At 34.9% G+C, this 14017-nt stretch overlaps 1 protein-coding gene across 1 annotated transcript in view; it reads left to right on the forward strand.

The window, feature by feature from the left end:
- LOC134841357 (zinc finger MYND domain-containing protein 10-like) overlaps positions 1 to 5982 on the forward strand; it is a 10266-nt gene extending 4284 nt beyond the window's left edge. Inside the window, exons 4-10 of the mRNA XM_063857291.1 lie at positions 272 to 430; positions 546 to 634; positions 712 to 818; positions 4413 to 4585; positions 4890 to 5146; positions 5573 to 5698; positions 5815 to 5982. Of these exons, the coding sequence (XP_063713361.1) occupies positions 272 to 430; positions 546 to 634; positions 712 to 818; positions 4413 to 4585; positions 4890 to 5146; positions 5573 to 5698; positions 5815 to 5872 (969 nt within the window). The 3' untranslated portion in view covers positions 5873 to 5982. The remainder of the gene's footprint in view (positions 1 to 271; positions 431 to 545; positions 635 to 711; positions 819 to 4412; positions 4586 to 4889; positions 5147 to 5572; positions 5699 to 5814) is intronic.
- The last annotated feature ends 8035 nt before the right edge of the window (positions 5983 to 14017 follow it).

A 14017-nucleotide genomic window follows, 5' to 3' on the forward strand; every position in this document is an offset into this window, starting at 1 on the left:
AATCTTGCGTCCAAATGCGACTGCTCAATTGCCCAGATGTGACGTTTCTTAGTTCGTTTTGAATTTTTTGAAGAGCTCAAAAAAACTTCACGAAATATTATGGTTCTTCACAATTTGAAATTAGGAACCTTGTAATTGGGTGCTGTCAGAGTACACTCAAAGAATGCAGATCTTATTTCCAATATATGCGATTTATTATGAGTACCGGAGGTGCGTTGCACGCTAGTTTAAATTAATTTTGTCTGTTGTAAGTTTTTGCAAATCTCTATAGGATGCGATGCAAAGTGCTGGAGAGAGCGGCGCTGTGTTGGATCTTGCCGACTACTGCCAGCGCCAACTGGTCTTCCTTTCTGCCTGTGAGCAGAGTGAAACTGACTCTATCTACGACCCCAAATTATCCATTCAGAGAGAAGACGAATCGGATCTACAGGTTGGTACAGCATACATGTTTACTGAGTCAGTTTAATTTGACTCGGCCTAAAAGATCCAAGAGGGCGAAATGAGTGAATTTACTTGTTGTTAATATTTGGTGCTTTTTGTTTTAGTACCTTGGCCGACAAGCACTGAAAATCAGATTTGACTGTGCAGTTAAATGTGTGAGCATCGTCCGCTACCTCTCCGACCACTTGAACACGTGAGATGAAATACTGTTCCTGTGTGAATAGATTTAGCTTGCAGAAACTGTCAATTGAAGCCTGAGCCTGTTTGCAGATTGCCAATCAGTGTTGTGACTAGATTAATCAGGACAAATGAAATGCCCCTTCTGCTAGTGCAATTAGTACAGTCTACCCCTTGGGTTAAAAGAGACCCAAGCACAGGTAACAGTGAAATGTATCTTCTGTTCGAATAATCTTATAATATTCAAGGGTAAGCAAGGGTATTCCAATCGGGTACAAGACTTTTTTTACCGTAACCAACCTTGTACACAGGACGCATCTGGACTCCTGCTGCTACCTTGGTTCATAATAAATTCAAGTTTCTTAGTGTTTTCAGAACACTTGTGCTGGAGGTAACGAGTACGCTTGGAACGGCAAAGGTCATGCGTTCGAATCTAACCAGAACCTGTGTTTTCAAACGAAAGTTTTCTGTTTCAAATAAAATTTTTGGAGTTATAATTGTCCGCTTATGTTTTGTCGGCTTAGTTGCCACATCTAAGAATAGTTTATTTTTGTTGGAAATTTTTGTTAGTTTATATATTTTCATTGTAGTTGCCTTTAGTGTTTTAGAACTTTAAAAATCCGGTGGAATCGAAATTTGATTTTGACATTGATTATAATTTTACCGGCGGAGAGACAATTCAGCCACAGACAGTTCAGCCGATTGGAAATACAGACAATTCAGCCAAACAATTTCAGACAATTCGGCCTATTTAGATCAAAGAGACTAGATAAAAGGAAAATTTAAAACTTTTCTAATTTCATTAGAGTCAGAAGGCTTTCAACACTTAAACAAAGAAATGTGAAACATCAATTAACAAGTTTCAAAGATCAAAACCAACTTGCTATGCATCTTGTTTTAAGATATATGTACATTGAAGGTGCAAAGTTTTAAATACTTCTGTAAATGGTCTCGATTGTAGTTTTTTGCGTTTTGAACGAGTTTCTCATTGGCGATCAACATTCTCTCAACATTTATTTTGGCATTTTTTGCTCATCTTTGAAATGTGTGATCAACTTGGCGTGGGCGGGGTGCTTTGTCGACACGAATTTATTGAAGCTGCCATTCCATGCCTCCAATGCATTGTTCGTACGAGGTTCACCGCTGAGCACCAGATTGAAAACGTTCCAATCGTGTCTATTCCCTCGACAGGCACCAATATAGGTGTCTTCAAAATAGTCCGATAGACTCTGAAATTCCTCTGAGGGATCCTCTTTTCGGAGAGCCTCAAAAGCGAAAATAACGTCGTCAACGGGAACGAATGCCAAGCAAATCCTTTTTTTGACATTCAGTCGAAACTCGTCATCGTCCAAGTTTTTGTACATTGCGCCATACTGCCTGGCCTATATGGAAGAAACAGAATTGATTTTCTGTATCAGGCTGGATTTTCCTTATGGTGTTGCGAACAGCGGCTTCAACATCAATGACTACTTTTTTTTCCAAATTGCTCTAGGCAGCCAAAAAGTTTTTCCTATGTGTCTTGAGTCTTGTTGGGGAGCAGAGCATACAACAAGGGTATAACTGCGTTTTCGATTACACCATAAATAATATGAACTTAGTAGAAGACATCTGGTGCCACTGAAAACGTTCCATCGCAATGACAGATTTCTGACTGAGAAAGCAAATCAAGCGCTAGTAATGTTGTAAAAACTAAAATTCTACTGTCCGACTTACCAGAATCAAAATACAGGAACGTATCACCGCTGTGTGTGAGTTTGTGAGGTTCAGGAATTTCGTCGACGCTCTCAAGGTTTTTTGGTTTTGGCATTGTTTCTAAGGCTTGCTGCCTGATTCGGTTTATACTCCGAAGAGATGTTGAGTAACTCGGTATTGTAGGCGCTGCATAAAGAGGCAGGTCAATTTGGGCGTTGAAGACAATCTGTTGGGGAGCGTTACTAGTGTTTGCGGCTTTTTCTCGAACTTGGTTAGCAAAATTCTTAGCTTGAATTTTTGAGGGGCTCGGTAAATGAGCATGCTCGGCTTTTAAGGCGAATTCTTGCTGTTTGTCCCAATAACCCACTGCTCTGCAATTTCCAATTGTACATTGCCATTTAATGAGACCGTTCTTAACTTGTTTTTTTTTCACGGTATCTATAACCATCAAGACAAAGATGCTTTTTTCCGCGTTCAGATAATACGAATTCCATTTAACGTCAAATTTTGCTAAAAGTGAAAGATTTAAAATGATTCAGATACTAATCAACCAGTTGTTCAAGCTAGTTACTAATGAAGATTAATCGTTGTTAATTGTGTAAATGGACAATCTAACTGCAAAAAGTAGGCGTTAAACGCGGTACTGGTTTCTGGTTGGACCGTATTTTAATCGCAATTAGTTTATCTTTTAAAGAAGTTTAAGTTTCTAATTAGTTTCAACCAACTACCCAAATTACCTGATAGGCGGTTGCACCCTCCCCCATCTAAGGCATAAGAATATCAGCGTAACTGTGTGGCCAGTAAGTGGTAGGGGTGGTCAACCCTTTAACTGATATCCTTTTTTACTCCCAATCTCGGGTCTACTTTCGCGTAAATTGGTTAACTTTTAAGTATTATGCAGTTTTTTGTTCGATTTTTGCTTGGGTACTATTCTAAAATTGGAAACATAATGAGTTGCATAAAGTTTTATTATGTTTAGGTACTGCTTATGTTGTTTTTTTTTGTTTTATGTGCATTTGAAAGGAATAAATTATAAGTCGTCTAATGAAAGCTTTGATGTTTTGCCGCATGTGAAAAGTTTTTGCGCGCACGTTTTAAAACTTCAAAACTGTCTGAATTGTCTTTGGCCGAATTGACCTACTCATTTTGACTGAATTGTCTGAATTTGAAACTGGCTGAATTGTCTGTGACCGAATTGTCTGAACACCAATTTTACCAACTAGGTTTGTTTGTTTTTTTAATTTGGTCTTTTCGGCTTAATCGTTTTGGGTTTTTATATCGGCTTAGTGGTCTCCTTTTGGGGCGTTTGGGGACAGAAACTTTTTTTGCTTGTGTGTAATTTGAGGGGAAAGGGGATTTGAAATTTTATTTATTAGTTTGATTTTTTTTCGTCTTGAAGGGTTTCATAGCATGAATTTCTTGCTGAGAAAAACTTCAACTTTTCGCAAACCGATTCGCTCTATGAAATTTAAAATTTATAGCCGTTTTAGGATATGGCGTAAATTGAAATGAATCGAAGTCTCATTTTCTTGATAGCTTAATCAAAAGACTGGGTAATTTTTGCGAGCCAAGTGAGTGGCAAAATTATTCTGAAGGACTCAACATTCTGATTCCGGATTTTCTAAAAGATTTTTTTTTAAATTATCGTTTCATACAAGATCACTTTGATTGAACTTCAAGGCTAGCCAGTTTCTGCCAGTTTAGTTCTGTGTGCAGCATTTTTGACCGTTTTTCATTTTAAAGACGATGTAATTAAAGGTACGAAGTGCTCTTTATTAAAAATAGTTAAAACCCAGCTTGAGCTTTTCGCAATTTTAGTTGGAATGAGATACAGAAAATTTGATTTTGAACTTCAGGTTTTTTTGCGAATTGATTCACGCGCTGATTCATGACTGCAACGTTTTCTGGGTTTCTCTTTGCTTAAGAGAGAAGAAAATGCTAGAAGAGCCTTCTTTTTGTGAGATCATTTTCATCGCTAGTTAAATGATACAGGCTGGTTTTGTAAAGCATTTTTTTAGTTATTACCATAAATTGTTTCCTCCATGTTTGTGAATTAAGCCGTCAAATTATGCTAGAGGTTCTTTATAGTAAAACGTTAACAGGTAAGACATCGAAGTTGATAGATGGTAAGTGGGAGCAGATTCCTGCGAGCGACGTGCACAAACTGACCAACATAGAGGGTCAGATCTGGCTGGCCATCTACCAGTTCCTGTTCAGTCCAGAGGCCAACAGGAAGTACGAGATGACCAGCCACACCAAGGAACAGTTCATGAAGGTCAGTCTGATTCTCTGTCTTTTGATCCATTTGAACTGGCTTCGGATCCATTGAAAAGTAGCATTTAAAATCAGTTGTCAAATAGACATGACTCGAGCATATTAGAGCTTCGTGTTGCTATTTTTTCAAACTGCAACGTTAAACTGGACGGCAAAGACTTAAAAGCCCAAAATTTTCTCTGTTGAAGGTGAAAACCGAAACCTTAGCAAAAAAAAGCATATTAGATTGCGTGAAAGCAAGCAACCAAAGTCTTTCAAAAATTCTATTGGGAGTTTGATTTAATGGATGATATGTTTGGGTTCAGCTGATTGGACACTTGAATGACGTAGTAGTGGACCAGATTCCAGCTCTGGGTCAGCTGAAAGAGTATCTGCTGCGCATGCAGATGCAGTCCTTCCCAGACCAGCCTGTCTCCTCCTCCCACCCCATCATAGAACAGCTGCCGGAGATCAGGATGAGGATGGAGGAGGACAGCAGTAGCAAGTGGGGATCCATCGCCAAGTACCAAGTGAATCACTATTTCTCACCCTCAGAGGCAGATCTCAAGAGACTTGCCACCAAGTAATGCTTTTTATCACTTTTCAGTCCATTCCCAAAATATGAGGAAAACTGACTGCTCAAGACTTGAAGCGACTAGTCTATTCGGGCGGAATGGGAGGGTTAGCGCATTCCCCTTTTCCTGATGAGGCCAACACCATGACAGCTTAAAAGTAACCTTGAAAAGGTTAACGGTTTTTGTTTGAAAGTCCGCCGTCCTTCTCGACCCCTGGAAAAAAAGTTTTTTTTCTAAGTTTCATATTGAAGTCGCTATTTGTACGCGATGTGATAAGAAAACTGAGATATGAATGCCCATGAATGCTTCCCCCCGCCCATGAGATATGAATAAAGTTTCGTCGAAAAATGAATATAGTGTTCTTGAAATATGTATAATTAGGCTACGAACATTTGATTTGTGGTTCGAATATTATTATTGTTCGCTTGCTTCAGTTTTGCCTCCCTTTATGACTCAGAGGCCCTGGATGTCATCCTGCCAGGTATCCCCAAGTGTTGTGTGTGCAGTGAAGATGCCAGCAAGAGATGTAGCAAGTGCAAAATGACCTGGTATTGTTCAAGGTATGTAAGTTGAGGTAGTCTCATATCAAACATAGGAATGGATATGATGGGAAGTGTGTCGATAAGGCTCATTTATAGTCCCGCAGGAATAAAAATATTGTCAGTTTTTGTTTCAGAGACTGTCAAGTAGCTCACTGGTCTGAACACAAGAGTAAATGTGCATCTTCGCTCTAAACTCAAATAAATTCTGATTATCTATGTTGAAAATAACTGTTCATATGTATCTCTTTGTACATAACCAACTTCGCCTTAATTTTTATAAAAAGAATACAAAATTAAATGTTAATGAACGAAGGAATTTGTTCTGGCTTTTAAGGGATTGCTAGAATCCCGTTTTTTTGAACTTTGAACTTAATGATTTTATTGACTTCCTGGTCCATCAATGTCATTTTCTTAGCTCGTGGTAACGATTCATTGATTTTTTGTTTGAAGGGTTGGGTTGGTTTTTGTCCTACTTATCCAGATGAGGTTGAGTGATATATCGTATTGAAGCCCCATTAGTCGTGTCAGAGCTGAAATGAAAACAAATCATGTCGGTTAAAAGCGGGCGGTCCAAATTTGTTTTGTTGTGGACTATTTCGAGAGAGGAGTTGAGTTAGGGCAATTACTTAAAAAATTCTTATAGCCGCTAGAACAATCGGTTTACTAGGACAACAAACTCTCATTTCTGTCTAAATTATAAATACCAGTTTCATGGCTAAACAAGGATAGTCGGTTGATGTGGAAGCAGCACAATGTTCTGACATATTCATAAATTAGCCGCAAAAAGTTTTTTTTCTAAGTTTTATATTGAAGTCGCTATTTGTACGCGATGTGATAAGAAAACTATGCAAACGTGTAGAACGTTAGTGATCTAGGCATAATCAACATTTGTCTTAAAAATGAATAAACAATTAAATGAAAAAAAAAACAATTTTTTTTCCAAGGTAGCGCTAAATAGTTTTCGTTTTAAAAAATCCAGTTTCTTGGCCTAAAAGTTTTCATATAGCGAACGTTACTCGATCGTTTTACTTGTTCAAAATTGGACGGAAAAAATTTCGATCAGGTTTTTCTCGAGACAGTAAAATTGTTGAAAGGGTTTATACTGTCGTTCGAATCAAGGCTGAAAAAGCTTCAATATCATATATCAGTCAACCCATTCTAATGGTTTTTTGTAGTACCTGATTTTGCTCGGGTAAAAAACTGAAACACTCGAATCTCAATTTCGTCCTCATTTTCATTGGTCGGAAAAAAGATAAGTCCTTGAGTTCAAGAACAATGTTCCAACATTGTGTTGGACACCTGGCTTTTGCTACCTCGTGAGAAGTACCGCAGAATTTCAACTTTATGAAATACTTGAGTCAAGTGAAATCTAAATTTCCAAACGGAATATAAAATCTAAATCTTTGATCAAGTTTTCTCAAATTCGGTGAATATTGATGTCCTGATGATGAGTATTCTTGAAAGTACGAGCTTGAGAAATCGTTTCTTTTTGCACGAAGTTTGACAATGAATACTGTTATGAGCATAGGAAATAATTCGTTCACTTGAGTTAAAAGATTTTCTACAAAATTTGTTGACTATAATTAACAGCAATCTTTTGGAATTAGGAATTGTATTTAAGGAAAAGTTAAAGCTCAGTTGTTTCAAGAATTGGTTTAGAAGTGTTAGGTTAAGTTGACTAACTAGGCAGAAGATAACAAGTAGCAATTAATTCAAATCATAAATGAAGTAAGGGTTGAGTTTCAATTGAGTAAACTAATTAGCTGCATCTAAGATTTTTTAGGGTCAACTTTTTTAGCAAACTTTTCGAAGTACAGATTTATTCGGGTTAACAATTTGAAAACAATTTTTGCTGCTGACAAGCTACTTCGGCGCTGTCTATGTAGTTTCCGAATCGTGTATAGTTCATTGCATACTCCTCTGTATACGGCTCATTTATCCTAATTAAAGTGGCCTAAACTTTTCTCAAAATTGAGTTTTTGCCAAAAATTTGGTTGAAATTCAATTTTTTGTGCGTCAGCTGGCACTTTGTTGGAGCTATTTTAAATAGTTTTAATCTTAAAAAATTCTGGTGCACATTTTAAGTAATGATAATTTGTTGTCAATAATTAAATACCCAAAGTCAAACCCATTAGGAGTATTTTCAGAAACAAGTTTTTTCCAATCTATTTTGCAAATGTTGGTGCTAATTGTGGTTTCACTCTTAAAGCACCACCCCAAATTGGCTATTCAAAAGCATGCTCGTTAAAAATTAATCTCTCATTTGATTTTTTTAAATAGATACTTTTACAAAAAAATTTAGCAATAGAGTCAACTTGCTCAAGCATACACTTCAATTTGAAAAAAATACAAAACTTTTCGGGTTATAAACTTGAAACACAATTTTTTGCTGCTGACACGCTACTTCGGCGCTGTCCATTTTTTTCCGAATCATGCATAGTTCATTGCATACTCTACTGTATAGGAATCATTCATCCAACGAAATTTTAAATTCAGAAATCAAGAATAAGTTAAAGGGTTTTGTTCACATCAAACGGAGTTAACTACTTTACGACTTCTCAAATTTTTTGCAATAGAGTCAACTTGTTTAAGCAAACACCTCAGTTTTCAAAAATAACTTAAATTGTTTTCGGGTTAACTACTTGAAACACAATTTTTGCTGCTGACAAGCTACTTCGGCGCTGTCTATGTAGTTTCCGAAGCGTGTATAGTTCATTGCATACTTTACTGTATAGGACTCATTTATCCTATTTTAACTAACCTAAAAATTTCTCAAACTTAAATTTTTATCGAAAATTTGGTTGAAATTAAATGCTTTGGGTGTCGGCTCGCCTTTTGTTGGAGCTATATCAAATAAATTGATTCTTTTAAAACTCTGTTTCATTTTTTAATATTGTTAAATCACTGTCCTTAATTTTTAACAACCCATAGTCAAACCCACTGAACTCTTTTCTGATGCTACTTTTTTCCAGTCTACATTTCAAATGATGTTGCTATTTCTGGTTGCTCTTTTTTTAAAGCAAGACCCTAAATTTGCTTTTCAATAGCATGCACGTTATAAATAGATAACAGTGGATACATTTTTTGCATCGAATGCATACTTGTCAACGAGCCGGGCCGGCCGAGGTTTTCACTTTTGTCAACGGGCCCCAACGGGCCTTACTTTTATTGACTAACCAATGTTATGTTTCAGTGCACACTGTACAGCTTGGTATCCGAAAGACGGGCAAAACTTTCGCCTACAACCGTTGAAGCAATTGAAATGGTTTCCATGGCTTTTAAAAAAGGTCTTTATAAATAAGTAAAACAATTAATTAAAATTGTTTTGAAACAAATTTGTTTCTTACCAAAAAAGCAGCAACGGGCCCCAACGGGCCGATATTTAATAAATTCCCTGTTTATCGGGCCGCCAACGGGCTCGACTTGAATTATATCGGGCCGGACCTGGCCTCAATTATGGCGGCCCGTTAACAAGTCTGATTGAATGAACAAAATAAACTGTTTGCTTCCTAAACAAAACAATAGGAAATTCTTGCGTTTTATCCAATTTCATTTTCCAATTCAATTTATTTCAAAAAACTTTCAAATGCTAATTTTGTTCATAATTTTGGTTTTTACTTTTCAATTAGTTGCACACAAAGTTAGAATGGTTACCTTATGTTTATCGCTACACCAGTTTTAACATGCAAAATTTGTGTTTCTCACTTTTACCGCTTTATATAAGCTTTAGTAGCTCAATTGTATAAAGCATTCAACTGGATCAGGTCCAATCCTGTTGGGTGAAATTGTTGCGAAAATCATTAATTAGTTTTTCTGACCTTTGAAAGCTACTTTTTTGGATTTTTTTTGTTTGCTTTTTTCAGTTTTAAAGTAAATCATTAACTATTTTTTGTTTATCATTTTGATTTTTCGTGACGAAGTTAAACAAAAAAATCGACATAGTTCAATTGCAACAATTTTGTTCTCTGTAGTGAGTTTTGATCAGTCACTGTGTTAGATCTAAATCAATTGACTTAATTTTTTTTTATTTTTCTGCTCGGATGAACTCTAATTTGCAAACAAGGAAAACCCTGACTTCAGCTAAAAATCTGAAGAGTACGCTCATCATCAGAGTGACTTTTTAAAAACTTCGACATAATTTTTGCGGTGTCAGTCTTTCTTACTAATAAAGTGTAACGTTTGTGGTGCTTTGGTTCAGCGTATTATTTGTAGTATCTGATTTTGCGCTTAAAACTGAAACACACCCGAATCAAAAGTACCTCCCCATTTTCAATGGTCAGAATAAAGATAATTCCTCAAACTCATTAACAATTTTCCGAAATTGTGTTGGATACCTGGCTTTTGCTACCCTTTAAGATGCGGTACATAATGAATCCACGAATCCATTATCGTGATTCCTCGTATCTATTTAAGTAAACAAGCTAATTTTCAACACCGAAATTGTGTTGGATACCTGGCTTTTGCTACCCTTTAAGATGCGGTACATAATGAATCCACGAATCCATTATCGTGATTCCTCGTATCTATTTAAGTAAACAAGCTAATTTTCTGTTTCATAAGACGCAGAACGAAAAGAGGTTCTTTTTTCGTAATTTTTCCTATGTTTTAGCGGAGCAAATGTATCAGTAGGGAAATGTTTAAAGCGTCAGACTTTAGTGGTTGACTTGTTTTTATTGAAAAACAACCTTCTTTAAGTGTCATTGAAAGCAGTCAAAACACTTTTTTGAACTGACTTTTTTTTCCAGTTCTGATTTAGTTCTAAGTGCTGCAAATGCATCTGCTGAAAGCAAAACAAAGTACGCTCTCGAGTACCACAAAAGTTCAACTTTATGAAATACTTGAGTCAAGTGAAATCAAATTTTCCAAACCGAATATAAAATCTAAACCTTTTGAGCAAATTTTCTCAAATTAAGTAAAAATTGATGTCCTGATGATGAGTCTTCTTAAAAGTACGAGCTTGAGAAACCGTTTCTATTTCGACGAAGTTTGACAATGAATACTATTATGAATATTTTACAGCAATATTTTAGAATTAATAAATTTAATTAAGGAAATGTTAAAACTCAATTAATTCAATAAATGGCTTAGAAGTCTTAGGTTTACCAGATTAACTGGGCAGAAAACAACAATTATTTCAATTTCGAAAATGAAGAAAATATTGAAAAGTTTCATTCACAGCAAATGCAGTGAATTATTTCTCGACTCAAAGTTTTTGCGAAAGAGTCATTTAAAAAAAACACTTCAATTTTCATTGAGCAATATCGATTGATCGGGTTTTTAACTTGAAATACAGATTTTGCTGCTGGCAAGCTACGTCGGCGCAGTCGATTTAGTTTCCAAATTGTGTATGCCTTTTTGCATACTCTACTGTATAGAACTCATTATCTTATACAAATAAACCTAAAATTTTCTAAAAATTAGTTTTTTACCGAAAACTTCGTTGAAGTTCAATTTTTGAAGTTCAATTTTCCAACCTATATTGCAAGTTTTGGTGCTACTTTTGGTTTCACGTTTAAAGCAAGACACCAAATTAGCTATTCAAAAGCATGCTCGTTTGAAATTAATAACATATTCAATACTTTTTTTTCATCAAATGAACCGAAGAAAGCCGTTTGCTTCTTAACAATTTCAATTTGGAAGTCAAGAAAACTTTAAACAGTTTCATTCAGAACAACTGGAGTGAAATATTTCACGACTTCTTAACGTTTTTGCGTAAGTGTCAATTTAAAAGAAAAACACTTCAATTTTCAATGAGCAATATAGATTGATCGGGTTGTTAACTTGAAACACAGAATTTGCTGCTGTCAAGCTACTTCGGTGCTGTCAATTTAGTTTTCAAATTGTGTATGCCTCTTGCATACTCTACTGTATAGAACTCACTATCCTATTTAAAGTAACCTAAAACTTTCTCAAAATTAGCTTTTTACCGAAAATTTGGTTGAAGTTCATTTTTTTGGGTGTCAGCTGGCACTTTGTTGGAGCTATATTAAATAATTTTAATCTTAAAAAATTCTGGTACATTTTTTGAATCATGATAATTTGCTGTCAATAATTTTTAACTACCCAAAGTCAAATCCATTAGGATTATTTTCAGAAACTACTTTTTTTCAATCTATTTTGCAAGTTTCGGTGCTACTGTTGGTTTCACTTTTAAAGCAAGACACCAAAATAGCTATTCAAAAGCATGCTCGTTTGAAATTAAAAACATATTCGATACTTTTTTTCATCAAATGAACCGAAGAAAGCCGTTTACTTCTTTAACAATTCCAATTTGGAAGTCAAGAAAAATTTAAAGAGTTTCAATCAGAACAAATGGAGTGAACTATTTCGCGATTTCTAAAAAGGTTTGCAATAGAGTCAATTTGGTTAAGCAAACACTTCATTTTTTCAAAAAGAAAAACACAATATTTCGGGTTAACAACTTGAAACACAATTTTTGCTGCTGACAAGTTACTTCGGCGCTGTCCATTTAGTTTCCGAATCGTTTATATCTCATTGCATACTCATTGCTAAATATTAAATATGACTCATTATCCTTTTTAAAGTAACCTAAAACTTTCTTAAATTAGATTTTTGCCGAAAACTTGGTTGAAGTTGAATTTTTTGGGCGTCAGCTGGCATTTTGTTGAACCTATATTAAATAATTTTTAACTGCCGAAAGTCAAACCCATTAGGAGTATTTTCGGAAATTACTTTTTCCCAATCTACATTGCAAATTTTGGTGCTAACTGTGGTTTCACTCTTAAAGCACGACCCCAAATTGGCTATTCAAAAGCATGCGCGTTAAAAACTAGTATCTCATTTGACTTTTTTCATCAATTGAACCAAAGAAATCTATTTGCTTCTTCAAATTTCGAATTCGGAAGTATAGAAAAAGGTAAAAAGACTTGTTCACAACAAATGGAGTGAAGTAAATCGCAATTTCTAAATTGTTTTACAATAGAGGCAACTTGCTCAAGGAAATACCCCAATTTTCATTAAAAATAACAAAATTTTTCGGGTTATTAACTTGAAATTTAAATTTTGCTGCTGACAAGCTACTTCGGCGCTGTCCATTTAATTTCCGAATCGTGTATAATTCATTGCATACTCTACTGTATAGGACTCATTTATCCAATGAAAATTTAAATACTGAAATCAAGAAAAAGTTAACGGGTTTCATTCACAACAAATGGGGCGAACTACTTCAAGGATTGTAAGTTTTTTTTTGCAATTTAGTCACTTTTTTTATAGACAAACGTTTAAATTTTCAAAAAGAGAATTGAAATTTTTCCAGGTTAACAATTTGAAACAAAATTTTTGCTGCTGACAGCTACTTCGGTGATGTCCATTCAGTCTCCGAAACCTTTATGGTTCTTTGCAATACTCTCCTGTATAGGACTCATTTATCACATTTTAACTAACCTAATTTTTTTTTTTCAAACTTAGATGTTTGCCGAAAGCTTGGTCACATTTAAACTTTTTGGGTGTCGGCTGGCAGTTTGTTGGAGCTATTTTAAATAATTTGGTTTTTCAAAAATTCTGTTACTTGTTTTAAATCATGATAAGTTGCTGTCAATAAACTTTAACTGCCCAAAATTTTTCCCCTAGGACTTTCTTCAGAAGCTATTTTTTTCCAATCTACACTGCAAAAGTTAGTACTGCTCTTTTTTTTTAAAACTTTTTTTTGCTCTTTTTTTTAAAACAAGACGCTCAATTAGCTTTTCTATAGCACGCTCTTTGAAAGTTAATAATACAGATGATATATTTTGTTAACAAATGAACTAAAGAATTCAAAATTCAACAAATGAAAAAAAAAGAATTCAAATGAAAAATTCAAAATTGAATTCAACAAATGAAAAAAAAATTCAAATGAAAAATTCAAAATTGGAAGACAAGAAAAGGTTAAACAGTTTCATTCACAACAAACGGAATGAAATAATTCGCGACTTCTAAAAAACTTTGTATTAGAGTCAGTTTTCTTCAGCAGACATATCAATTTTTGGAAATTTTTTTTTCCGGGTTATCAATTTGTCAATTTATAAATTTTGCTGCTGACAAGGTAATTCAGCGCTGTCCGTTAAGTTTCCGAATCGAGTATAGTTCATTGCATACTCTATTATATAGGACCATTAAAAACTGAATTTCGGAAATCAAGAATAGTTTATTGGGTTTCATTCACAATAAATGGAGCGAACTATTTAGCGAATTCTAAGACTTTTTTGCAATATAGTCATTTTTGTTAAGCAAACACTTCAATTTTCAAACGAAATTTAAAACAAATGAAGCTACTTCGGCGCTGTTTATTTAGTTTCCGAATCGTGTATGGTTCATTGCTTACTCTAACTGTATAGAACT

The sequence above is a fragment of the Symsagittifera roscoffensis genome, chromosome 3 (genome assembly GCF_963678635.1).
Source record: "Symsagittifera roscoffensis chromosome 3, txSymRosc1.1, whole genome shotgun sequence".
Lineage (NCBI taxonomy): Eukaryota > Metazoa > Xenacoelomorpha > Acoela > Convolutidae > Symsagittifera > Symsagittifera roscoffensis.